General features: G+C 38.6%; 1 protein-coding gene across 4 annotated transcripts in view; it reads right to left on the reverse strand.

Moving 5' to 3' along the window:
• RBL1 (RB transcriptional corepressor like 1) overlaps positions 1-23,723 on the reverse strand; it is a 91,027-nt gene extending 67,304 nt beyond the window's left edge. For 2 of the 4 annotated variants that reach the window (XR_010319262.1, XM_003411536.4), the window contains exons 1-11: positions 23,300-23,721; positions 19,340-19,473; positions 10,775-10,975; positions 10,332-10,396; positions 10,105-10,233; positions 8,957-9,117; positions 6,889-6,938; positions 6,124-6,310; positions 5,012-5,178; positions 1,360-1,472; positions 1,068-1,171 (exon numbers count right to left, since the gene is read on the reverse strand). Coding sequence is in view for 1 of the 4 variants with exons in the window: in XM_003411536.4 (XP_003411584.1) it covers positions 1,068-1,171; positions 1,360-1,472; positions 5,012-5,178; positions 6,124-6,310; positions 6,889-6,938; positions 8,957-9,117; positions 10,105-10,233; positions 10,332-10,396; positions 10,775-10,975; positions 19,340-19,473; positions 23,300-23,455 (1,467 nt within the window). In the remaining 3 variants the exon portion in view is untranslated. Of the gene's footprint in view, positions 1-1,067; positions 1,172-1,359; positions 1,473-5,011; positions 5,179-6,123; positions 6,311-6,888; positions 6,939-7,247; positions 7,327-8,956; positions 9,118-10,104; positions 10,234-10,331; positions 10,397-10,774; positions 10,976-19,339; positions 19,474-23,299 lie in introns of those variants that run through there. The other 2 variants (XR_010319263.1, XR_010319264.1) reach the window with 2 other exon arrangements.
• Between the last annotated feature and the right edge of the window lie 428 nt (positions 23,724-24,151).

Consider the following 24,151-nt stretch of genomic DNA (forward strand, 5'->3'; position numbering starts at 1 on the left):
TTATTTAGCTAAAAGTTGACCGACAGGTGTAGTTTTGGTTCAAGGTTTATGAAGTATCTCAGGGCAATAGTCAGAGAGAGAATAGTCCTGTATCTTGATTTTGGTGGTGGCTACACTCATTTGCACACATGATACAATGGTGTATAGGTACACACATGCATTGTTCCAATGTCAATTTCCTGGCTTTGATATTGTACTACGTAAAATGAAACCATTGGGAGGAAATGCGTAAATGGCACATGGGACCTTTCTGTACTATTTTTTTTGCAACTTTTTGTGAGTCTATAATCTACAATTATTTCAAAATAAAAAGCTAAAAAATTTAAAACCCCTTCTCCCCTTTGTCAGGAACCTATGGAAGCATACACTCCATCAAAATGTTACGTTAAACCATGAAAGAGTAAGACAGGGGAACCAAGAAAAAGGGGAACCAACTAGAAGGCAGATGAAGAAGATCTCCAGGTTGAAAAGAAAGAAATTCCATTATGATAGTTATGCAGCAGCCTGAAACATCAACCTGTTTCTTACTGGAATAGGAAGTCAGAAGATTCAGAGTGACGGGGCGGGGGGGGGGGTGGGGGTGGGGGGGCAGGGAGAGGTGGAGCGGGAGGAAACTGACAGATCATATGACAGGTTTAACTCCGTTGAAAAACTATTTTATGTAGCTATTGGAGAGTATAGCTATTGGTCTGACTTGGTCAGATATTCAAAGAAAACGAAGCAATTTTTTTAAAAACCTGGGAGGTATGAGCGAATACCTTAATTATCAGTTGGCTGAATAGTTGGGGGGATTCATTATTAGCTACCTGGAAATGAAGGACTAAAAATGAACTTGAAGGGAAAGGCCCGTAACGGTGTATCAAAGATGAGGTTTACGTATTTCACATTTCTCCCTAGAAATGGATGGCTCTGGATATGCCAAAATCAACTAAGGTTAACTAATATGTCATCTTTGCCACGTCTGCCACAGACTGCTGACCCCTACAATGCACTGTTGTGCCTCACAAAACAACACTGTTTCTAAGCTTAGAACTTTTGGACCTTGCCAAGAGAGTAGATCTACTTACTGACATGTCCATTCCATGAAGTCTTCGTGTTTCCTGAACCATTACAGTCTCTAACATTTTATAATATAAAATTTCTGCCAGTTTTAGTCTGTTTACAGCAAAGTCTATAGAGGAAATAAATGGAAAACATGTACCAGTGAAATTTAGTTGTTTAAGGGCTGAACAGCAAACTGAAAATAAAATCAGATTCAATAAGAACAACTTATAAGAAAAAAACCTGATTATAATCTCTACTTTTTTGGAGTGGCTCTACTTTCAATGCTGTGTATCAACCTTTTATTTCTCTTCTTACCTATGTGAGATCCTGGCTGGTCATCAGCTGGCTGAGTATAGTGTTGGCAGAAAGACTCTCCTATTCCTTTCACTATTTTTGTAATGTTTTCCAAAGGATTACGCATACAAGACCTACAAAATACAAGAGTAACCCAATTACCAGAAAAAAATCCAGACTACCAACATTTCTTTTTATCCCCCAAATTTCTTCTTTTTAAGAATTAGTTCAGTTTTTAGTGGACAAAAAGTTCTACTCTGCACTGCAAACTCAGATGTATAAATAATGTCTGACTTAAGCCATACAACCAAGTCTACAGCCTTTAAATAAAGTCATTTGGCATATTGTTTTGGAATTTCAACATTAGGAAAGTTGATGTCCCTCTATGTCATGCTTCTATTTATATGACATTCTAGAAAAGGCAAAAATACAGAGACAGAACACTTACCAGTGGTTGCCAGAGGCTAGGGGAGGGGTCGAGTACTAAGGGGAACAAACTTTTTTGGTTGATAAAACTATATGTCTTAATTGTTGTGGTGGTGGTTACATAATTGTATGCATTTGTCAAATCTCATGCAATTGCACACTGAACAGGATGACTCCTATTGTATATAAATTATGCCTCAATAAACCAAATTTAAGAGAAATGTATCAGAAAGATGTGGCCAAAAAAAAAATATATATATATATAGAGAGAGAGAGAGAGAGAGAGATGTACACACACACACACACATATATATATATATATATATATAGTGCTGGAGGCCTGGTGATGCAGTGGTTAAGTGTTTGGCTGCTAATCAAAAGGTCGGCAGTTTGAATCCACCAGCTGCTCCTTGGAAACCCTATGGGGCAGTTCTAGTTGGAAATGACTCAATGACAATGGTTTTTTTTTGAACAAAAAACTTCATCAAAGCCATAAGAATAACTGAAATAAAAAACATAGCCCTAGAAAGGGAGATATTTGGCAAGGAGCAATTAGACTTGTAACTTTGTTATCTTTCTATTATTCAAACATAAAATACAGGTAGTTTATTTAAAACTGACAAACAAATCCAAGACTGTAAGAAAGAAAGTGATCTGCCCAAAGCCAAATAACTAGTGCTGGGTTCAGGAATCCCAATTCCACGCGCAAACAGACAAGTATTACGTGCAGAGAGGTAGCTAAGCACGCATGGCAAAAACACTTCATGTCCTTATCAAATTCTTTTATATTTAAAGCTCTGACTCTTGAGTTATGTTTTCTTTCAAGTAGGTTCTTTGTCTCTTGCATTGTTCCCTTCCTTTCTTTTTTTGTTGCTATAAAACCTTTGCATGGCTTCCTTGCTATATCTTTTCAACTTGTTCATGCTTAAGTGGGTATTTCAGTACAAACCTGTTTAGTCAAATGCTGTGAGGGTAAATCTCCACCTGTACCTTACCTGTAACCTGCTTATCTTCTGAGCTATGTTTGAGGCTACAGATTGTTTCAGCTACTTTTCTGTAGCCTGAAGGTTTGGGGGGTAGGAGGTGAGCTCAGTGGATGCTGTGTTCAGCCTCTGATGAAGGACAGGGCTTTGCTTTCTTTTTTGAGATTTGGTTAAATATACCCCATTCCAGGGTTCGGTAAACCTAGTCAGGGCTATCTAGTTTTGTCACTCTCTCTCCCTAAATCAGTATGAAACCTTGGAAAATGGCAAGCCCTAGCAGTTTTCCTAATTTTGCTGAGAGTCTGGCACTGTTACATAGGGACTTTCACTTAAGGAGGTTTCTATGAATTTTTACCACCTGCCTATTCATCCTATTTGTTTCTCTCTAAATATGCAGTATTAATGAGCATTCTGAACATTCTGTCAACATACCCTTCTTTCTATCAATATACCATATCTTTTGAGGATGTTGTTGTTGTTAGGTTCCGCTGAGTTGGTTCCAACTCATAGTGAGCCTATGCACAACAGAACGAAACACTGCCCAGTCCTGATCATTCCTCACAATCGTTGTTATGCTTGAGCTCATTGTTGCAGCCACTATATCAATCCACCTCATTGAGGGTTTTCCTCTTTTCCACTGACCCTGTACTCTGCCAAGCAAGATATCCTTCTCCAGGGACTGATCCCTCTCGACAACATGTCCAAAGTATGTAAGATGCAGTCTTGCCATCCTTGTTTCTAAGGAGCATTTTCGTTGTACTTCTTCTAAGACAAATTTGTTCGTTCTCTTGGCAGTCCATGGTATATTCAATATTCTTCAACACCACAGTTCAAAGGCATCAGTTCTTCTTTGGTCTTCCTTATTCATTGTCCAGCTTTCACATGCATAAGATGCGATTGAAAATACCATGGCTTGGGTCAGGCGGACCTTAATCTTCAAGGTGACATCTTTGCTCTTCAACACTTTAAAGAGGTCCTTTCCAGCAGATTTACCCAATGCAATGATTTCTTGACTGCTGCTCCCGTGGCTGTTGATTGTGGATCCTTCAAAATGAAATCCTTGACAATGTCAATCTTTTCTCCGTTTATCGTGATGTTGCTCATTGGTCCGGTTGTGAGGATTTTTGTTTTCTTTATGTTGAGGTGCAATCCATACTGAAGGCTGTGGTCTTTGATGTTCATTAGTAAGTGCTTCAAGTCCTCTTCACTTTCGGTAAGCAAAGTTGTGTCATCTGCCATAATGCAGGCTGTTAATGAGTTTCCTCCAATCCTGATGCCCCGTTCTGCTTCATATAGTGCAGCTTTTTTGGAGGATGAGCATATCAAAATCATCCATTTCCTTTCTTGACCACCACTCTGGAAATTTATGGCATGAGATCATATCCCTCTCTTTGTTTGGTTGCCAGTGGCAAAGATTTTATTGTTTTTTACCATTCTTTTATTTCATTCCAACAAAACCAACCCCATTGCCATCAAGTCAATCCCAACTCATAGCGACCCTACAGGACAGAGAACTGCCCTGTAGGGCTTCCAAGGCTGTAAATCTTTACTGAAGCAGACTGTCACATCTTTCTCCCACAGAGAGGGCTGGTGGGCCAGAACCCCCAACCTTCGGGTTAGTGGCCCACTGCTTTAACCACTGTACCACCAGGGCACCACCTTATTTCATTAGGTGTTAGAAAAACAAGTTCTCTGATCTGACTTCATTCTATCATATTTCCCAGGACACATGCCTCCTTTTCTGAAACAATCGCATAAAGTTCCACTTTATGACTATATCGTCAATATGTAATCAGTCTGCCATTTGACGAATATTTAGATTGAACCTATTTAAAGTCAATGCAAAAAGAAAAATATTAATGCATAACCATCAATATATAACCAGTTCCCTGTCTGATGGATATTTAGACTAAACCTATTTAAAGTCAATGCAAAAAGAAAAATATTAATGCATAACTCAGAGGTAGTTAAAAGAGTGGACTGTTTGAACTAAATGATCTTTAAGATATATTTAATCTTGAGAGTCTATAATCCTATGAAATCCTGTAAATATATTTATATAAATATAAAACACTTATACACAATCTTCAATAGGTACTACTTCTGGCTTGTTTTAGGTGAACACACTTTGTGATTGAAATGCTATAGTAAAACTTGCCAGACATATTCACCATCTCAAGAACTTTGAAAATACTTAGAATAGAATGGAATACAGAATCTAATTTAAAGGTGTTAGCCAGAAAAATAATCGGTATTGTACTAACTCAAAAATATTTATGAGCTGTTGACTTGGAGCATTTTTCAGTCCGGCCACAACACCCTGTAACCTGCTCACACTTTGGGTTGCTGAAGCAACAGGAGTAACCACTGCTTCTTTTTCTCGTAAATATCGCCGTCCTGTTAGTGGGGTAGAAGGTGCAAATGTTCTTTTCTGTCAGAAAAAAAAATCTGTGAGATTAAATGCTACCTTTCCCCTCATTATGTGTTTAATTCAGCACATGCACCATATTCTTCATTCATATTTAGTGACAGGTTACTGCGTCCTCTCTTCCGGTTACCCAACAAATTTTTAGCAATATTATGCCAATAACGTTCTTACATTTAAATAACACTTTCCCAAAGTACTTTCTATCTATAATCTCATCTTCACAACACTCCTTTGAAATATACCCCCAAAAAAACCCCGTTGCCATTGTTTCTGATTCATAGCGACCCTCGAGGACAGAGTAGAACTGCCCCATAGGGTTTCCAAGGAGTGGCTGGTGGATTCAAACTGTCAGTCTTTTTATTAGCAGCTGAACACTTAACCGCTGCATCACCAGGGTCCCTTTGAAATATAAGGCATACATATTTTCACTTCACTTATGAGGAAACAGCCACAGATAAGTTAAAAAAAAATTGTTTAAGCTGACAAAGTTAATGGCAGACCTTGGACTAAAATTTAGATTTTCTACCTGCTAGACCACTGAATTTTCCACTAGATCTCATCCTCCAACCCAATTCACAAATAAGCACAGAATTAAGCCGTGGCCAATAATAATCAAGTCCAGAGTTATAAGGCTGAGGGTAGGGAAGACCATATAGTAGTATCACGGGTAGGACAGCAAACTAAATTTTAAATATCTCAGAGGCTGATCAAAACAAAGAATGGTAAGAAAAGCATAAATGTTGGGGACATTTTATCCAAAAAATGAATAATAGCAAGAAACCAGTAAAAATACTGATGCCATAGTTTTAAAAATTACCTCTTCAATGGGAAATACAAATTAGTAGAAGAAACTCAAGATTTAACTTGAAAGGTGCTTCTGCTGTTAGTAGAATCACATAGAGAAAGAGAAAGATCATTCAAGACTGAGGCCAGGCTAGGTGATATTACTTTTTCAAAGTGTTGTTGAAGGTTACACTCCACATTAGCCCGTGCTGTCAGTTTCCCTGACTGGGTGTCACTAGGGAACTTCTGAGGAGTTCCAATCTCTTCTTCTGCATCTGCTCCCAAAAAGATTCTCTCATCAAAATCACCAACGGTTAGAACATACTCTTCATACTCCTTGTTCACTGCTTTGCTGCAAAGAGAATTATTTTAAGCTGTTGGGGTAAAACTAAGTTACATGATGGATTTATCTTGACTTGAAGACAGATTTAGAATTCACAGCCTGGGAAAACTGAATTGTCCTACAGACCAGTTTTAATTAATTCTGCCCCTCTGCTTACGCCCCTTTGATGATGGACATTCTTAATATTCATATACATAGCAATAAATTATTTCGAGAAGCAAAAAGAACATATATCAGGAAACTAGTTCAATCTAATTAAGGAAAAGAAAATTCTATCTGATCACTGAGGAAATAATGGTGGCTCTGAAATACGTCCATTCTGAATTTGCCAACATTTGATTAATGAAAGAATAGAAACCCAAATGCAGAAGTCATTCAGACAGTTTATGAGTTTCTCAAGAGAGTAGTTGTTTTAAATGTACTTAGAGCCTGCATGACTTAGTGATAAGACCCACTGAATGCCACCAAAGCAGAGGAAACTTGAATTTGGAGGATTTATCCTGATAAAATGTCTCGCTTAACAAATTTCAACAAATCATGATTGACAGCCTATAATATGCCAGATATCCTTAGTGCTAGACACTTACCTATTATCAGTAAAACTGGAAAGGTCCAAGAGGCATTCTCCTTTTAAAATCTGGTAAGAAAAAGTCATTTCAGGACATCACATAATATAATTAAGCATATTTACACAAAGAAAAACATAAAATTTATCTAAATTTTCACACTGGTAGTTGCTATAATACATGTGTGCACATGTGCACATATATAGCAAACACCAAACAGAATTAATAAGTGGTTCTTTCAGACTACTAAAACCTATTTAGTGTGCAAATATAATATTGAAAGACACGTAAAGTCAAGTTTTGAAAACTGAGGCTAGTCTATAGCAAAAAACAAACAAAACCAGTGCCCCTGAGTCAATTCCAGCTCATAGTGACCCTACAGGACAGGGCAGAACTGCTCCACAGGGTTTCCAAGGAGCAGCTGGTGGATTCAAACTGCCAACCCTCTGGTAAGCAGCCAAACTCTTTACTACTGCGCCACCAGGGCTCCTAATCTATAGCGGTGGTTTCCAAATTTAGTGATGTAAGAATCATTTAGGGAACTTGTCAAGAAAGCAGAATGATGGCCCTCATCAGCAATGACCGAGTCAGTAGGCCTGAGCTGAGGCAGCATTATTTAACAAATTCCCAAGCTGATTTTGATGCAAGTTGTTCATTATTAAACACTGATCTACGAAGGAGGGAAACGAACATTCACTGAATTATTCTTGTATGTCAGGCAAGCAAAGGATTCAGAGAATATAGCTACTCTCTTTGGTAAGAGAGAAAAACTATGCTGTATCAATATTTGCTGTATACCCACAGTATACTGAGATTACTATACATTCGGCTTGCATAATCAAACGTCTTCAGGGGCCAGGGGACAACACACTTAAATGAAGAGAGCAGAATGTACACTTCCCATCCTAAGAGAGATGACCATAACTTAGCTGACCAACAATTACCCACATAGAAATTCCTAATACTGCCATATCTTCTGATTTTTAAAAGATTTTCATATAATAGTTCTTGATATTTAAAAATTTAAACGAACAAAATAAAAATAAATATTCTAGGCAGGCCAAAGAAAACATCTGTGGCCTATGGGCAGGAGGACCATTGTCCACAGGACACTTTTGGAAGTGAAAGAAGGTGCTATTAAAAATGATGCCAAGACAAGGGGCAAAAACCAAATAATCCAGGTAAACTGGGATGCATGGCTACCATACCCAGGGGTCACAAGTGTGCTCACTCTGTAGAGTATAACAGACACAATTCCTGGGTTCCTTTAAAAGTTTACTTTGTTGGAGGTGTTCATCATAAAGATAAAGAAACATGATATACATATTTGAGCAAAGAAGGGACTAAACAGAAAAGTTTATATACAAGAAGAAGCCAGTTTGGGAAGATTTCGTACCTAAAGAAAAATTTCATAACATTCTAGCAAAAAGGGGAACACGGTGATGACCAGATCTAAACCCCCCCTTTTATCAAAATGAAAACTCAAGGCATATCTGGATTAAATGGTTCAGTGTTGGGGAATTAAGAAATTAAGACACAAATGATCATGCCAATTTATAAATATAGGAACAGTTAAGTTTGTTATTGAAGAAAAAAACTCCAGAATGAATGCAGGTAGCCTGCAGGTGACTACAAACTTATAGTGGATTCTCTACGGAATTAAGGCTACAGTTGATATATGTCATCCCACTTTAAGAAAGAGTCAGCAGTTATTCACTTTGTGTCAGTAGTTACATTAAACTTACTCTGATGTCCTGTTTTTCCTAATTCTTCATCAGGCTTACTTTGATATTCTGTTCTTTCTAACCCTTTATTAGTACCTCCTACAGTTGCCCCTGATCCAGCTGCATTTGTTCGACAGTACATACGGCTGGTAACACTCTTTAGTATTTTTCAGTAAGGTTAGATTGAGCTCAGTTAATCATATCATGCAAGATCATAGGACAAACCTGCATCACAAGAGAAGGAGACCTGGGAATCATTTCTCTGAGTACTATAATGTTGATTACTTGCTTAAAACACTGTTTTTTTCCTCTGCAGCTGCTGCTGACCCCTAAATACCTCAGTCACTTAATTATAAGGACAGTACCTTCCTATCAAAGAGTTTCGAAATGTATGGCTTAAAGTAGTGCTCCTTTATTCCTTTTGCTTCTACCAGAAGTCCGTCATGCAGTTCACACAGTTCAGCAATGATGCAGGGAGGCTCTTCAGAAGCCCTAAAGTCAGCAGTATGGAAATGAGGTGGTAAACCTAGTTTCACATGGTATGAAGAGATATGCAGAGGGGAAAAAGACCATGATCAACTTTTTTTTTTAAATAATTTTTATTGTGCTTTAAGTGAAAGTTTACAAATCAAGTCAGTCTCTCACACAAAAACCCATATATACCTTGCTACACACTCCCAATTACTCTCCCCCTAATGAGACAGCCTGCTCTCTGCTCTTTCCCTCCACTCTCTTTTCGTGTCCTTTTCGCCAGCTTCTAACCCACTTCACCCTCTCATCTCCCCTCCAGGCAGGAGATGCCAACGTAATCTCAAGTGTCCACCTGATCCAACAAGCTCACTCCTCACCAGTATCCCTCTCCAACTCATTGTCCAGTCCAATCCATGTCTAAAGAGTTGGCTTTGGGAATGGTTCCTGTCCTGGGCCAACAGAAGGTCTGGGGGCCATGACCACTGGGGTCCTTCCAGTCTCAGTCAGACCATTAAGTCTGGTCTTTTTATGAGAATTTGGGGTCTGCATCCCACTGCTCTCCTGCTCCCTCAGGGGTTCTCTGTTGTGTTCCCTGTCAGGGCAGTCATCGATTATAGCCGGGCACCATCTAGTTCTTCTGGTCTCAGGATGATGCAGTCGCTGATTCATGTGGCCCTTTCTGTCTCTTGGGCTCGTAATTACTTTGTGTCCTTGGTGTTCTTCACTCTCCTTTGATCCAGGTGGGTTGAGACCAACTGATGCATCTTAGATGGCTGCTTGCTAGCGTTTAAGACCCCATATGCTACTCTTCAAAGTGGGAAGCAGAATGTTTTGTTAATAGATTTTATTATGCCAATTGACTTAGATGTCCCCTGAAACCATGGTCCCCAGACCCCTGCCCCTGCTACGCTGGCCTTCGAAGCATTCAGTTTATTCAGGAAACTTCTTTGCTTTTGGTTTAGTCCAATTGGAGCATGATCAACTTTTAAAACTCTTTTTCCAAAAACTGATAATCAGTTTTCGAGAATACATAAGATCTTACCTTTAAATGATGGATTTAGCAAATCTCGTCTATTTGGGCATATAAGAGCATTGGCAAAAATGAGATCCAAGCAGCACAGAAGTAAATGGTAAGAGTTTACTAAATCATCCCCAATCATACGAAAGTTCCCTTTACAAGGAAAAAGACACAAAAACCAGAAATCACTCCTGTCAAATAGCACCAAGCTTCCACAGTAGAACATAAAACCAGTGAAAGTGTCAGCTTACCCTTGGTGTAAACAAATAGCGTCCAGCAGAAATTAAAGAGATCCTTAACGCTGCAAGGAATCCTTCTAATAGGGGGGGAAAAAACGTACATTTTGCCTTTATGACTAGCTTGCTAAATATCAAGTTTTTTATTTAAGTTGAAACAGCAAATATAGACAAACAGTAAAATCAAATTACACATAAAGTTCCATTCACTAAGGACAGACAAAATATAGCTCAAGGATTGGATCTGAATGAGTTTTTCCAATCTGTATAAAATATTCAGAACATAGAAAAACCGGTATTACCCTAGATTTTCAGATAGGGATAACTGTACATGGATTTTTAAAAAAATATACGTTCTCTGCAGAAGGATACGTCTGGTAAAAAGTAGGCTTTTAAAAAAGCAAACTTTCTTAAAAAGTCTGTATCATAATCCATATGAAACTACATAAAGGTCTCACCTCTGCTTCCTGCTTCGTGGTAACTTTGGTAGCTCTTCATATGGATTTTGAAATATATCTAAAAAAATTGGCTCAAATTTTTTGAAAATCACAGTAGACACCTCAAAATTTCTCTCCAGCCTTTCTATACGTTCGCGAAATTCCTGTGGCAAGTTTAACATGTCCATCCACTTCTTCATTTTACTAAAAAACTGAATTAAACTAAAAAAAAAAAAAAAAGAAAAGAAAACAAAGTAACTTTAAAATCAGACCATATTAAAAAGGGATTCAATCAAAAGAAAACATTCTATTCACGACTAAGGACCTTTACTAAAAAGCCTGACATTACATAAACCTCATTCCAGGTGCTATGAAATTATTTTGGCCCCCATGATGTAGATGTAGATCTTGAATTAAATGTCATCACATACGGTGTCTCCTGTGATGCAGGCAGTGAGAGCAACAACCTACTTCTTTTATTCCCTACAGCACCTAGACAATGCTCTTCATATAAATTACGAAGTAAATGCTTGCTAACAGACTGATGGGTTCACCACATTAGTTTAAGAAAAACGTAGAAGTTTCCCAAATGCTGGGCTTGGGAAGTTGAGCACAAAGCATCAGACTGTTAGAAGTTAGGAGTAAAATTCAGGTGTTTGATTCCCAACATGAGGTTCCATCACCAAAACTATATTAAGAAGGTAAATGAAGGATTTTGAGTCTAGAGCCGGTGGTGCAGAGAAGTTAGGAAGTGGTAAATTCTTACAGTAGGGTCAACAGCATTATTCAACGGTGATTTTTCTAGCACTTTCATTCCTTTTACATTTATTAGGTGGCAGTCTAGCAAGAAAGAGCTTTCCCTTCTCCCTTATTTATTATCAGTATAGATCATATTTGGAAACCCTGGTGGCCTAGTGGTTGAGTGCTACGCTGTAACCAAGAGGTTGGCAGTTGAAATCCACCAGGCACTCCTTGGAAACTCTACGGGGCAGTTCTGCTCTGTCCTATAGGGTCACTATGAGTCAGAATCGACTCGACGGCAGTTGGTTTGGTTTTGGTTTATAGATTATATTCAATGAGCTATACTCCATTACTGTCCCTATTAATTGTCCAAAATTAGGCTACTAATGGGAGCATTTTTTTCAAGCTAGTTCCTATGTCCCTTGCACATGTCCCCAATATGTTTTTGAATATTTCCTTAATTTCTGGCATAATAAGCTGATCTAGGCTAATCAGGGAAAATATCCTTGCCCCAGCTTTGGAATCAGTCATTTCTCCAAGTAGTCCCAGTGTATGGGGAATGGTACTTAAAAACCAGTATCTGAGCAATTCACTGCTACTGAGGTTTCACTCCTTCTAGGCCATTTCCCTCTTGACAGACATTTACGTTGTTTTCAGCTTTTGCTATGACAAAAAAAATTTTTTGTAGTGAATACATGAAAAATGTGTAACAAAATACTGCTACATATTAGAATTCCGGCTTTTCTGTCTTTTTTTGAACAATGCTTTGTTTCTAATGGCTTTTCCTATAATAGGATTTTTCCAGGACATCAAAGAACATCCACTCCAGTGTTATATAACCATGTTTAATTATATTAGTTTAAAACTAAACCAGCAACTCATCCTCTCCAAATAACTCTGTCCTCATATCTAAATAAAATCAGAATCTCATTTCAAATTATTTGTTAATAAATACCAACTGATAAAAGCCCAGCCATTTTTGTTCTGAGGCCTGAAAAATAAGTGTTTTACATAGGAAAAGTCTTTTCAGTGCCACAAAAACCAGGTTAAAGAAAACATTGCAAAGTAGATACAGCCTTAAAAGGGAATAATCCCTCAACTTTCTCTCTCTTTATTATGCCAGAAAGATAAGCTTATACTGAATGTAGTAATAGAAGGGAATGGTAGAACGAATAATTTTTGAAAACTTATCAGACATGTAAATAACTTGTTAAGGCAACTGCCTAAAAAATATGGGTTTTACTCATTAAAAAAAAAAACCCTCTGCCGTTGAGTAGCTAAGGAAAAAAAAATTATATATATACACACACACACATATATAAAAATATACATATAAAATAGCTGGGTCTGAGAAATGGCACAGAAGCTCAATATCAGAAAAACAAGAGGTTTTATGTGAGAGAGCAGTGCTTTTAGGGTCTCTGGAGGCGGCTTCCAGGGCTGAAGGAGTCTATACAACACATGCCAAGGGAAATGTTTCAAAGTATAGGGCAGGGACGGCAGATACGTGGCACACGTCCCAACTGCATTATGCTACTGAGTTTTAATGGCAGAGGAAAGATAAAAAGGAAATTACTTTGTAGCAAATTAGCATCAGCAATGTTCCAATAAAAAATGCTTGAAAAATAGTTTTTCATGAACTAAATTTTCATTCAGGCTTTATTATAACCTGAAAATAATTACTGAATGAAGAAATAAAAGTCATCTGGATTTAAACCACAAGTTAATGAAAAACTGTTATGTGGAAAGATTACCTCTTAATACTTAAGACAATGAAACTCAGACAACTTCTTTATTAAAATAAATTAAAAATTCAAACTGCACGACAGATACAAATTTTTAATATTACATTTAACAGCAAAACAAATTTTAACATCATATATATACATTTTTTAAGTTAGAAGTTGCTTTGGTAGTAACATTTTTTGTAAACCCCAACAGTATAAATATAGTTTAAAACAGAGACATGCTAACGTACATTGTGAGCAGATGCACGCGTAATACAGTACAGACTTGGGAGGCAAACTGTGTGTATCTGAATACCAGATCTGCCACTTATAGGTATATAACCTCAGGGAAGTAATTTAACCTCTTGGCGACTAAATTTCCTCATCTCTAAAATGGGATTTACTTTAGGGATGACTGTGAGGATTAAACAAATAAAGACACCCCAAACACTTAGCACATAGTTAGTGCCTGGGACACAAGTAAGTACTCAATAAAAATCTGTTATTTTTGTAAGTGTATCTATAATCTAAGAAGCCCTGGTGGCACAGTGGTTGCGCTTGGCTGCTAACTGAAGGTTGATGGCTGGAACCTACCAGCTGCTCCTAAGGAGAAAGAGGTGACAGACTGCTTCCTTAAAGGTTAATTTTTTTTTTTTTTTTTAAAGGTTACAGCCCTGGAAACCTATGGGGCAGTTCTACTCTGTCCTACAGGGTTACTATCAGTTGGAATCGACTCGACAGCAATGGGTATATATAATCTATGCTTATATATTACTCTGCAATAATATAATTTATTAACAACATGATGAGCACTTCTCCATGTCTCTATATAGCTACATACCCATTGCCATCTAGTTGATTCCAATTCATAGTGATCTGACCTGAAAAGACAGAGTAGAACTGCCCCAGAGGATTTCGAAGGCTGTAATCTTTACAGACGCAGACAAACACATCTTTCTCTCAGAGCAGCTGGTGGGTTTGAACCACTGACCTTTCAATTAACAGCCCAGCCTTTAACCACGGTGCCACCAGGGCTCCTTAAATTTCTACGTTATCATTTAAAATTACATTTAAAGTCAAAAATTTAAAAACAGCCCAAAATATTATGAATCAAATAGCAACACCACTTGCTATTCTTTTTTATTACTCTTAAATAAACATGTTGATGCTGGTCAACTGCTCTTTTAACAACTAAGAGTCTGATACTTAAAAACATGTTTTTTGGGGGGAAAGTAATTTGAGAATATCAGTCTACATTTAAAAACACATATCCTTTGACCCATCACTGCATTTTTAGGAATTTTTCTGAAATGCATATTTACAATGATGTTCAGTGGTCTTTAATCACAGAGGAATGGACATAATCTAAATGTCCATCAATAAGGGGCTGGCTAAATACACAAAACATCCTTGTATCCTAAAATATCCTACAGTCAATAAAAAAATTAATAACGTAGAGCTACATATGTTGATATGGAACCATTTCCAGAACATAAAGTTAAAAAAACAACTGCAGAACAATATATATAGTATGATTGCTTTATGTTAAAAAAAGAAAAAAACAGATTTATATGTTTATACATAAGAAGAACTGTTAATATTGGTTAATTCTGGGGAGTGGAAAAAGGAGGAGATACCTTTCTATTTTGAACAGTTCTGTACTATTTGGAATTTTTATCATGAGAACATATTGCTCTAAAATTTTTTTTAAGTTATAATTTTTTTGCTCCATTTCCTCAACAAAGATCTTTAAAATTTTATAGGGTTAGCAACGAGAAACACTGACAAAAAGATCAGATTGTTTTATACCATAATGGATATGATTTTGCACAATTAAAAAAATTACTTTAGCTCTATCCATCTTAATTATACTTTTATCATCATCAATGATAAAAATTTATATCTATTAAGTTTTTTAATCATCTTGACTTTATTATTTTTCAATTCATAGAAACAAAATTGTTCTGAAATTTTTTTTTTTTTAATTTAGAATGGACTAAAACCTATTTGCTAGCTCTTGATAAGGCTTTAAACATTCTTGTCTTCTATCCTGGAAACCCAGGAATGCACAATGGCCTCAGAGAGTTTTGTTCCAGGTGAAAAATCCAGAAACAAAAAATATCAGCACCTATGCAAATCTGGATCACTCCATTCTTTTGTTTCCTATCCAGGCAAATAGTTCCACATGGTTGAGACTACAGCAAATAAAAGCTAAAGGTAAGACCTACAGATTGCTTAGCTGTTGCAGGGAAAAAAGTATGCACTATGTAGTAGAAAAATAGGACACTTTGATCAGATGATCAAAATTAATGTTACCACTGACAGGCAGATGGATATCATGTGCCTCCAGATGTGATACCCTGAGGCCACATATCACTTATGCAGCTGTCCGTGTAAGAGCGCATGACCTGCACCTAATCATAAGGAGACGTCCGACAAATCCAAAATGAGGAACGATGTATTAAAAAGAGAGGTAGCTGTAGACTGTATTCCTCAAAAATGTCAATGACATAAAAGGCGAAGAGGTGATAAAAATTTGAAATGAGAGAGATGATGGTTACACAACATGGTGAAAGTAATTAATGTCACAGAATTGTACATGTAAAAACAGTTGAAGTTGTTGTATACACTTTACCACAATTAAAAAAAAAAAGACAGTCTATGAAAATGATCCTGATTAAAAAAATTTTTTTTTTTTTTTAATGACTCGACGGCGTTGGATATAAATTTTAAGGAGACATGACAGGTGAATGCTGTATCTGATTCTACACTGGAAAGTGTACTCCAAGAAAAAAAAGCCATAAAGGACATTATTGGATCAACTGACAAAACTGGAATATAGATGGTAGATTAGATAAAATTACTGTTAAAAAAAAATTACTGTATCAAGTTAAATTTGCTGAGGTTAATAATTGTAGTGCAGTTATCAAAGGAAATATACATTGAAATATTTAGGAGTAAAGGGCTAGAATGCATGCCACATACTTTGAAATGGTTGAGAAAACAAGATAAAATGGTAAAGCAAATGGATTAAGAATACTAACAGGTGAATTTGGATAAAGGGTAGATGATGTCCTTTCTACTTTTCATATTTCTGTACCTTTTTTTAAGTCTGAAATTATTTCCAAATAAAAATTATTTATTTTAAAATTTTATTGTGTTTTAGGTGAAAGTTTATAGGGCAAGCTAGTTTCTCATTCAAAAATTTATACGCAAATTGTTTTGACATTGGCTGCAATTCCCGCCATGTGCCAGCACTCTTCTCCTTTTCCTTTCCACCCTGGGTTCTCTGTGTTCATTTGTCTGGTTTTTCTGTCCCTTCCTGCCTTTTTGTCTTTGCTTTTGGGCAGGTGTTGCTCATTTGGTCTCGTATACTTGATTGATCTAAGACGCACATTTTTCACCTGTGTTGTTTGTTTTACAGACCTGTCTAACCTTTGGCTGAAAGGTGGACTTCAGGGTACCTTTGGTTCTGAGTTAGCAGGGTGTCTGCGGGCCACAGTCTCGAGGATTCCTCCAGTCTCTGTCAAACCAGCAGGTCTAGTCTTATTTTATGAATTTGAATTTTGATCTATATTTTGCTCCCACTCTTTCCGGGACCCTCTACTGTGATCCCCGTCAAGAGTGGTCGGTGGTGATACCTGGCTACCATCTAGTTCTTCTAGGCTCAGGCTGGTGGAGGACGTGGTTCATGTGGTCCATTAGTCCTCTGGACTAATATTTTCCTTGTGTCTTTGGTTTTCTTCATTCTCCATTGCTCTGAACATGGTAGGACCAATAAGTGTATTTTAGATGGCTGCTTGCAAGCTTTTAAGGCCCCAGAAACTACTTACCAAAATAGGATGTAGAACATTTTCGTTATGAACTATTATGCCAATTGATCTAGGTATACCCCGAGACCATGGTCCCCAGCCCTCAGCCCCAGTAACTTGGCCCCTCAAGGTGTCTGGATGTCTAGGAAGCTTCTATGACTTTGCCTTCTTCAAGCTGTGCCGACTTCTCCTATATTGTGTGTTGTCTTTCCCTTTACCGACACTATTAACCCTTACCTACTACCTATGAGTATCTATGAGTCAGAATCGACTCGATGGCAATGGCTTTTTTTTTTCACTACCTAATTAGTAATTTTTTTTCTCACCGCCCCCCCCAACCATCAAAGGTTGTTTTTTTTTCTGTGTGTAAACCTTTTCTTTGGTTTTTATAATAGGGGTCTCATACAATATTTGTCCTTTTGTGACTGACTTATTTCACTCAGCATAATGCCCTCCAGATTCATCCAAGTTTTGAGAGATTTCATGGATTCATCATTGTTCTTTATTGTTGCATAGTATTGCACTGTATGTACCATAGTTTATCCATTCATCTGTTGATGGGCACTTAGGTTGTATCTTTTTGCTATTCTGAATAATGCTGCAATGAACAGGGGTGCTTATGTCTATTTCTGTGGTAGCTCTTACCTCTCTAGTATATAGTCCTAAGAGTAGGATTGCTGAATGTATGGTATTTCTATTTCTAGCTTTTTAAGGAGGTGCCCTATCATTTTCCACAGTAGTTGTACCATTTTGTATTCCCACCAGCAGTGCGATCTCCCCTCAACCTCTCCAACATTTGTTATTTTCTGATTCATGCCAGTAATGCTGGGGTGAGATGGTATCTCATCATAGTTTTGATCTGCATTTCTCTAATGGCTAATAATCACATTTCCTTTGTTAACCACTTGAATGTCTTCTTTGGTGAAGTATCTGTTCATACCCTTTGCCCATTTTTAAATTGGATTGTCTTTTTGTTGTTGAGGTGTTGAAGTATTCTATAGATTCTATAGATTGGCCCCTTGTTGGATATGTCATAGCCAAAAATTTTCTCCCAGTCTGTAGGTTCTCTTTTCACTGTTTTGGTGAAGTCCCCTGATGAGTGTGTTTAATTTTTAGGAGCTCCCAGTTATCTAGTTTATCTTCTGGTGTTTGTGCATTGTTAGTTATGGTGTGCATTGTATTGATGCCATGTATTAGGGCCCCTAGCTAAAAATATATATATTTTTTTAATAATTTTTATTGAGCTTTAAGTGAACATTTACAAATCAAGTCAGTCTGTCACATATAAGCTTATATACACCTTACTCCATACTCCCACTTACTCTCCCCCTAATGAGTCAGCCCTTCCAGGCTCTCCTTTCGTGACAATTTTGCCAGTTTCTAACCCTCTCTACCCTCCTATCTCCCCTCCAGACAGGAGATGCCAACACAGTCTCAAGTGTCCACCCGATACAAGTAGCTCACTCTTCATCAGCATCTCTCTCCAACCCATTGTCCAGTCCCTTCCATGTCTGATGAGTTGTCTTCGGGAATGGTTCCTGTCCTGGGCCAACAGAAGTTTTGGGGACCATGACTGCTGGGATTCCTCTAGTCTCAGTCAGACCATTAAGTCCGGTCTTTTTATGAGAATTTGGGGTCTGCATCCCACTGTTCTCCTGCTCCCTCAGGGGTTCTCTGTTGTACTCCCTGTCAGGGCAGTCATCGATTGTGGCCGGGCACCATCTAGTTCTTCTGGTCTCAGGATGATGTAAGTCCCTGGTTCATGTGGCCCTTTTTGTCTCTTGGGCTCATAGTTATCGTGTGACCTTGGTGTTCTTCATTCTCCTTTGATCCAGGTGGGTTGAGACCAATTGGTGCATCTTAGATGGCCGCTTGTTACCATTTAAGACCCCAGACGTCACATTTCAAAGTGGGATGCAGAATGTTTTCATAATAGAATTATTTTGCCAATTGACTTAGAAGTCCCCTTAAGCCATAATCCCCAAACCTCTGCTCTTGCTCCGCTGACCTTTGAAGCATTCAGTTTATCCCAGAAACTTCTTTGCTTTTGGTCCAGTCCAGTTAAAAATATTTTTTTAATGAAAAAAATATATTATAGCTAAAAAAGATTTAGTACAGAGGCCTCTGCTTAAGGCCAGAAATTGAGGAAGAGAGGCAGAGGAAGACTATGACAACTGGGAAAGGATATCTATGTGATAACAACCTTAGTCAATACTGAATGAAGCCAAATGACTTAAAGAGAAATTAAATACCAAAATTAAATTTAGAATTTATAAAACAACACTTGAAAAATCAAAGTACTTTACCTTAATTTAGCTGAACGTAGTATCCTGGTAAGTGATACACAATTTCCTTCCATGATACCCTTTCCAACTGTGGGAATAACGCTTTTTCGGCATGCAACATAGAGTGAACATGCCAACCAGTGTATAACTTCTCCCTGGCAGGTAAAAGGCAAAAAAAAGCAAAATGGATACGTTGTTATGTCAAAATGCTTGAATTCTAAAGTCAGAAGATATCTCAGAATTATCTGGTCTAATTTTCCTTCTGTAGATAAATGGCCAAAGAGGTAAAGACACTTGCCCAAGGTCACAAACTCAGTTGCAGTACTGGGTATAAAACACCTTATTAGTAATCCCATGTTCTTATAACATGCTATACCTCCAATCTAATATTACTGAAAGGATTCTCCTAAAATTTCTTTGCCTCATCTTTCTTGATTTTAAAGTGTCAGTTTTGATCTTAATGATGCTGAAGTTATCTTCTACCATTTTAGTTTTATATATCTTTTTTAGCCAATTTGACAGCAAAAGGAAAGATCACAGTGGGAAGTTAGCAAGGGGGAGGGTCACACATAAATATTAACACCTATTTTGTATTACATAAAAGAGGTTGTTATTTTTGTTAGGCAAAAATTTGGGGACCAATTTTACCCTTAATACATGTTATCTTTCAAATAGTAAGTATGGACCTCCATCTTAGCAGGTATCTCAATTTACAATGCTGTAATAAAATTAACATTTGGAAACTCAATACAGTTAGTGCTTGACTTACAATGTATTTGAGTTATGACTAGAACTGCACTTATAACCCTCCTTTTTATTTTAAACATCTTATTCTTAGTAATATGCACTACATACAATGTTGCAGCATGTAATTTACTGATGTTATCATTCTCACATGTTCACTTGCAGATGTTCAATTTTATGATTTACTGTTCAAAACACTGTTGTACAGCAGGCTATGATGGCCTGGTTGACAATGAGGTTGGTGTCAGTGTCGGGAGTCCTAACAGACAGAAAGTTGGGCAATGCTCAGCTCTAATGACATACAACTGAACTGTGCATGCCGTTGCTTGAAAACAAGTACCCGAACGCTGCTGCTCACTTTGCTAAAGTCAATAGGCAGATTTGGGAAGCAGTGAAATGTTACTGTGAAATATATGAAGAAAAAAATAAAAGGACCATACAGGTAACTCTCACTCATTTTCTAACTAGAAACACCATCCCCATTCTCAGGGAAAATCCAGATGATCCAGAACCTTCCAAAAGTGGAGTTATTGCCACAACTGACAAAATGCCAACATCATCCAACTCTTCTTCATCATTGAAATTTTGTGTACTTTTTATGTATGTATGTATTAAAATATATCTGTAAAAAAAAATTTTTTTTTTAATATCTGTAAGCTTATATTAATGTTTACAAGGCCCAAAGAGAAATAAAGATCCAATTTATAAAGATACTGATAATAAAAGGCAATAATGGCAACAATAACAAAAAAAGGTATTCCACTTAAGTCAGAGCCAACTTAGAATGGAGTGGTAGAAACAGAACAGTAAGTTGGGGACTACCTATATTTATTTTACTCAGAGTCCACACTAGACTAGGCATCAGGTAAACACATTTAATCATACCACCAACCAAATGTGTTAAGTACTATTATCCTCATCTGACAGAGGAGGAGATTGGGGTTGAGAGGTAAGCACTGTTTGCATACTAGCTTTGATTAAGCTACTGTACAATGCAATGCTACAAAGTGAGCAACCCTCTCCTCCAACCTAGTGAGGCAGAAGGTAGAGAGGTTAACCCTTTCAAGACCCAATTACTTTCTCCTTTGAATTTTTTGTTGATACTATGTGCTTTCACTGATGAAGGCATGCTGATTAAAGGATCAATTCAGAATTTTTGTTATGAGTTATGAATTTTGATACCCATTATCTGGGATCCCAGTATCCCAGCTGCCCCTGGAAGACATTAATTCTACCACTATGAGTCAATAATAAAATCTTTTTTTTTTTTTTTAATTTCTTGAAAATTTGCAAAACATGAGGTAAAACATGAAGGCACATGGTAATGACTGCACACACATTTTATTCTAGTCTCACTCTTCTTAGCCTTTGTCGGGGATTGAATTGTGTCCTCCCAAAATATCTGTCAACTTGGGTAGGTTATGATTCCCAGTATTGTATGATTGTCTACCATTCTGTCATCTGATATGATTTCCCTGCGCTGTAAATGCTATCAGTATGATGTAATGAGATGGATTAGCCGCAGTTATACTGATGAGATCTCCAAGATTAGATAGTGTCATAAGCCATTTTCTTTTGAGATATAAAAGAGAAACCAAAGAGACATGGGGACCTCATACCACCAAGAAGGAGCATGAGCAGCAGAGCTTATCCTTTGGACCCAAGGTTCCCACACAGAGAAGCTCCTAGGCCACAGGAAAATTCATGACAAGGACCTTCCTCCAGAGTCAACAAAGAAAGCCTTCCCTTGGAGCTGGCGCCCTGCATTTGGACTTTTAGCCTACTAACTGTGAGAAAATAAATTTCTCTTTGTTAAAGCCATCCGCTTGTGGTATAGCAGCACTAGATGACCAAGAAGACCTTTTTATTATTTTTCATGAAATTTTTCAAAACATGAACAATGCATTCTTCCTTACTGCAAAAGCAGTATTTACAGCCCAGATAAATAAAACCAAGGGATTTTTTTTAATCTCAGGAAAATTATCACTACAATGCTTTCTTCCTTATGGCAAAAGCAGTGCTTAGAATAAAAATAAAGGGATTTGAATCTCAGGAAAATTACTGCTAATATGTATGTTTCATTATAACAAACATAGTACGAACAGCTAAGCAGCAGAAACAGCTGCCCTAGAATACAGCAGAACTGCTCACCCTGATGCATTCCATCTGCTACACAGGGAAGCAATTACTTTGCCCTGGAATTGAATACAGGGTGAGAATAACTTATAGGAGTTCCAATCAATCTCTTGAAAAGTACCACTGTCATGTTTTACTCCTTATTGGAAAAGCATTATTTACTGTTCAGAAGCTGGAAAAGAAGGGAACCAGTAACACCTGGAAACAACGAATGGCATAAAAGAGAAAATGGCCACTATGACTAAATGAAGACTGGCAAGAGTTTATTCTCAAGAGAACACAGTAACGGGGAAACACAGTGAAGACGCTTAATTCACAGAAATAAAAGCAAATCTGTCAGAAGTTTTAAAATTTCACACATCTGAAATTATCTACACAAAAATTAGGCTCCCACTCAGGATTTCTGAGTTTCACACATTTCAAAAGGCTCTCACCTTGAGGCTAACACATTAAAATCGGGCTACTCCCTTTCCAAAGAACTCCAGAGGCATAAAAAGTGAGTGGGACACATCATGTCCCACGGGTCTTGGAAGGGTTTTAAAACGCTGACTCCAATATCTGGCTCCACTAATAGCCCTGTGACGTTGGACACCTCTTTGGCGCTCAGATTTCTCAACTGTGAAATGGGATCAGAGAACGTGTTCAGAGGGTTGTGGAGAGAACTGAGATGGCATATTTAAAGCCCTGAGCAGTATCTTGGAACGCGAATTCACTAAATTTTTTTTTTTTTTTTTTTTTTTACCGTATTTGTTTTTACAAATGTACGGGCGGTACCTTTGCGTGTGTGACGCTTGGCGGGCTGGAGGGAGGTCAGGTGTGGAAGCCACGGGTCTAGAAGACCCCTGACTGAAATGTGACCTTGGACAAGCCGCTCCTTTTCTGGGTTTGTTTCCCGCTTCAAAAACTGGGTGGGCTGACTGAGCTACACCCGCCCCTTCAGCTCTGCACTTATTGGCGCCCGGCTGGCAGCGACCCTTCTCGGCGGGGAACTCCCACCACCCCAAAGAGTAGCGGCGGGGCGGGGCGGGGCGGGGGTGGGGCCTGGCCGCTGGCTCACTGCGCCGAGGGTCCGGTCCGGCCGCCCCACCTGCGGCCGCTCACCTCTAGGCTGTAGTTGCCCCGGATGGCGGTGAAGTCGTCCAGGGCTTTGGCCGCGCTCCCCTCGTCCAGGTTCAGCTCTTGGCATAGGGCCTGAAGTGCTTCCCCGGCCGCGGCGACCACCGCCGCCCCCTCCGCGTGGGCCTCGTCCTCGAACATCCCCTCAGGCCCTGCGGGTGGCGCGGTCGCAGCCCCCCGACTCCAATCTCCTTCCCGGGCGCGCTACCCACAACCACCCGCGCCAAAGCGCGCGAAAATCAGCGACACTTTAGCGACGCCTTCTCCATCGTCTCCCTCCGCTTTTCTCTTCAAAAAAGTCCATTTCCTCTCCTGAGCTCCCAGCCACCTTCTCTAGAAATGGGATAACAAAACGGATCTTGGGTCCTGGAAAAATTGTACTTGGCCCTTGAAGGGCAGCGGTGGGCCAGCCAGGGCGGCAAATAGAGAGCGGGGAGGGGGGGGGGGTCTGCAGCCAGCGCGCGAAGCCTACTGGGAGTTGTAGTCCGCATCCTGCCCTGAAGCTGGCGGCACCGCTCTTACCGGTTTGGGAGGGGTTGGGGTGACATTTATTTAGCGAGAAGCGTCCTCTGCCCCGCCAGTCTTATCAGCCCTGTCTCTGTTGGTGTCCAGAGGCGCCAAACAGCCCATCTTTGACTGAGCTTAGGCACTTGAATTGCGAGATGGAGGCAGTGCCTCCTGGGATGTCTCCAGTGTTGGATGAATGTGCTCTAGACTATCACAGGGCTGGTGAGGCAAGTATATTAAGGGGTATCTCCCCATTCATCATTAAGGAGTCCCTTTTTCAGCTCTCTAGACTTTGGGAACTTTCTCAATAAAGACAGCCATTTCAGGCTT

The sequence above is a fragment of the Loxodonta africana genome, chromosome 24 (genome assembly GCF_030014295.1).
Source record: "Loxodonta africana isolate mLoxAfr1 chromosome 24, mLoxAfr1.hap2, whole genome shotgun sequence".
NCBI lineage: Eukaryota > Metazoa > Chordata > Mammalia > Proboscidea > Elephantidae > Loxodonta > Loxodonta africana.